At 35.4% G+C, this 2927-nt stretch overlaps 1 protein-coding gene across 2 annotated transcripts in view; it reads left to right on the top strand.

Moving 5' to 3' along the window:
- Positions 1–2927, top strand: part of FASTKD1 (FAST kinase domains 1) — a 30344-nt gene that overhangs the window by 7467 nt on the left and 19950 nt on the right. For both annotated transcript variants that reach the window (XM_006766566.2, XM_015565763.1), the window contains exon 4: positions 1639–1764. In XM_006766566.2, coding sequence (XP_006766629.2) covers positions 1639–1764 — 126 coding nt within the window. The remainder of the gene's footprint in view (positions 1–1638; positions 1765–2927) is intronic.

The following is a 2927-nucleotide window of genomic DNA, read 5'->3' as shown; positions in this document are numbered from 1 at the left end:
TGATTTTCCTTGAGGGAGAAAGAACAGTATTTCAAATGTTTCCTCTTTAAATTAAGAGTCGGAAACATACACAAACAATAGTATGGGGAATGCCTTGCGGGGCGGGAGAGGGGGGCGGCGCGCAGCGTTGGGTGGAGGAAGGCAAAAGGGATAAAATGGAAGACATCTGTAATTTGTTTTTGACAACAATAAAACAAAAAGAGTTGGGAACATAATGTGCTTTTCCACATTTACACTTAATCAAAATATAAATAAGGTAGAGTCGGCTATTCCTGGAACGGCATTTTTTTTTTAACTTTATTGTTGACATGATTACAGGGGTCCCCATTTCCTCTCCTCCTTCTTACCCCTTTGCTAACCTACACCCAGCTTCCCCTCAGCCCCCCTCCCTTCTGGCCATCACCACACTGTTGTCTGTCTATGGGTTATGCATATATGTTCTTTGGCTAATTCCTTTACCTTCTTTCATCCAGTCCGTTTTTCCCCCCTCTCCTATGACAGCTGTCAGTCTATTCCATGTATCCATGCTTCTGTTTCTGTTTTATTGGTTTATTTTGTTCATTAGATCATGGACTGGCATTTTTGAATTTTCTTTTCTAGAAGAGTTCTACTTCAGAACGATTTTCTGAGTGATAGGCATTCAATTAAAACCTAGATGTTCAGGAGCAATAAAAAGAGAAAAAAGAAGACACCAGTTTACTAGAAAGGAAAACACTTAAATAGCATCTGTGGGTACTTGCCTGTCTCTCTTTTCTTATGGAAAGGCAGTGAGCAGAGTTCACCAGTGACTTAGAAGCTTTCAGGTCCATCACTGCAAACAGTGTCAATTCAGATTTATTTCCTAAACTACAAACTCAGCTTCTTTCCTTCCTTCCTTCCTTCCTTCCTCCCTCCCTCCCTCCCTCCCTCCCTCCCTTCTTTCCTTCCTTTTTTTTTTGGTTAATCCTCACCTGAGGATATTTTTCCATTGATTTTTTAGAGAGAGTGGAAGAGAGAGGGAAAGACAGAGAGAAACATTGATATTAGAAGAACACATCACTTGGTTGCCTCCTGCATGTACTTCCACCAGAGCCCGGGTCGGGGAGGAGCCGGCAACCAAGGTACGTGTCCTTGGCCGGAATCAAACCCAGGACCCTTTGGTCCACAGGCTGACGTTCTATTCACTGAGTAAAACTGGCTAGGGCAAAACTCAGCTATTTTCATCATGTTGTTATAATCAGTAATCATCTAAAAAATGTGAAATTTATTCAGGGTATTCTTGAGTATTGAGAAGTCTATACAATTTATATTATACAAGAATATATGAGAACTCTTCATTTATAAGAGAACTGAGAGAAAAACAAAGCTCATTTTGGCGAATCTTCACTGAGGATCAAGTCGGCAACCTGGACATGTGTACTGACCAGGAATCGAACCGTGACCTCCTGGTTCATAGATCGAAGCTCAACCACTGAGCCACGCCAGCCGGGCAGCATGGGTTACTTTAAAAATAACAAATAACATTTTAGAAAAATTCATTTTAAAGTAGTAATGTATTAGTAATATAATAATATGTTTATAATTTTGTATTTTACAATTTTTTTATGTATTTAAGAGAAAGTAAATACTAATGATCTCTTCTGTATATTTCTTCAATAGGTTTGATATGAATGTGCTGGCAAAATTTTCCACTTGCCTAGCAGATCAACACTTATATTTTAGTCCATTAATGGGAAAAATAGCTGATATTGTAAGTAAGAACTTGGAAACCATACAGGACTTAAGGTAAGTTTATTTAGAAAGCCCTTGTGTTGTGGTGGAAAGGTTCTGGGCTTTGTATGCATACACACTTAGATTGGCCACTTTCTAGTAATGTGACTTGAACTTCTTGAGAAGTTCACTGTCCGCATTTATAAAACAGGGATAGTAATGTATCTACTTTGCAATGTTGTTGTGGGAATTAGAGATAAAGTATTTAAAGTATAACACAATATTGTAACAGTTTACTCCGTTACATATACCAACGTTTATGGCAGTATTAGTCACAATTGCCAAAAGATTTGGAAACAACCCAAATGTCTTTTAACAGAAGAATGGACAATCAAATTGTGGTATATATCTGCATTAGAATATTATTCAACTTTAAAAAGGAAGGTAATTCTGACACATGCTACAACATCGATGAACCCTAAAGACATTGTGCTAAGTGAAATAAGACAGATGCAAAAGGACAAATTCTGCATGATTCTGCTTAAGACGAATTACCTAGAGTAGTCAAAGTCAGCAAAACAAAGTAGAATGTCTGTTGCTAGGGGTTGGGCGGAGAGGAAATGGAGATTTATTATTTAATAAGTAAGGAGTTTTAGTTTGAGAAGATGAAAATATTCTCCAGGTAGATGGTGGTAATGATTGTACAACAATGTGAATGTACTTAATACCACCTAACTGTACACTTAAAAATGTTTAAAATGGTAAATTTTACATTATGCCATTTTTCTACACACATGAAAGTAGCTTGTAAAAGCAGACAATAAAAATTGTAAAGTAAATTTTGTTTAACTTTAAAAATTATTATAGACCTCTTTAGAAAAATCTAATGAAATATTTGGACATTTCCTCGCTCCAAACTGCAGTTACAAATATATATATAATTTGAAAAATAATTTCAGGCATCTTTATAGTTAAACCAAATAGCAATGTTAGGTTACTAATTAATGCTAATATTAACATTAAACATTTGAATAAAGAAGCCAAAGTATTGTACAACTGGGTCTTTAAAAATAGATTTATTTTCTTGAAAAGATTAAAAGAAATTTGGAAACAAAAATATGTAAATAGTTGCACTATCCTAATGGTTGCAATAGTTTCAGATTTATATTTTTATATCTTTTTTTGTAGGTTGTTTTCTATTATCATCCCCAGGTATTTGTTATGTCTTTTTTTTTTTT

The sequence above is a fragment of the Myotis davidii genome, unplaced genomic scaffold (genome assembly GCF_000327345.1).
Source record: "Myotis davidii unplaced genomic scaffold, ASM32734v1 scaffold59, whole genome shotgun sequence".
NCBI lineage: Eukaryota > Metazoa > Chordata > Mammalia > Chiroptera > Vespertilionidae > Myotis > Myotis davidii.
This window is presented reverse-complemented; position numbering and strand designations above follow the sequence as displayed.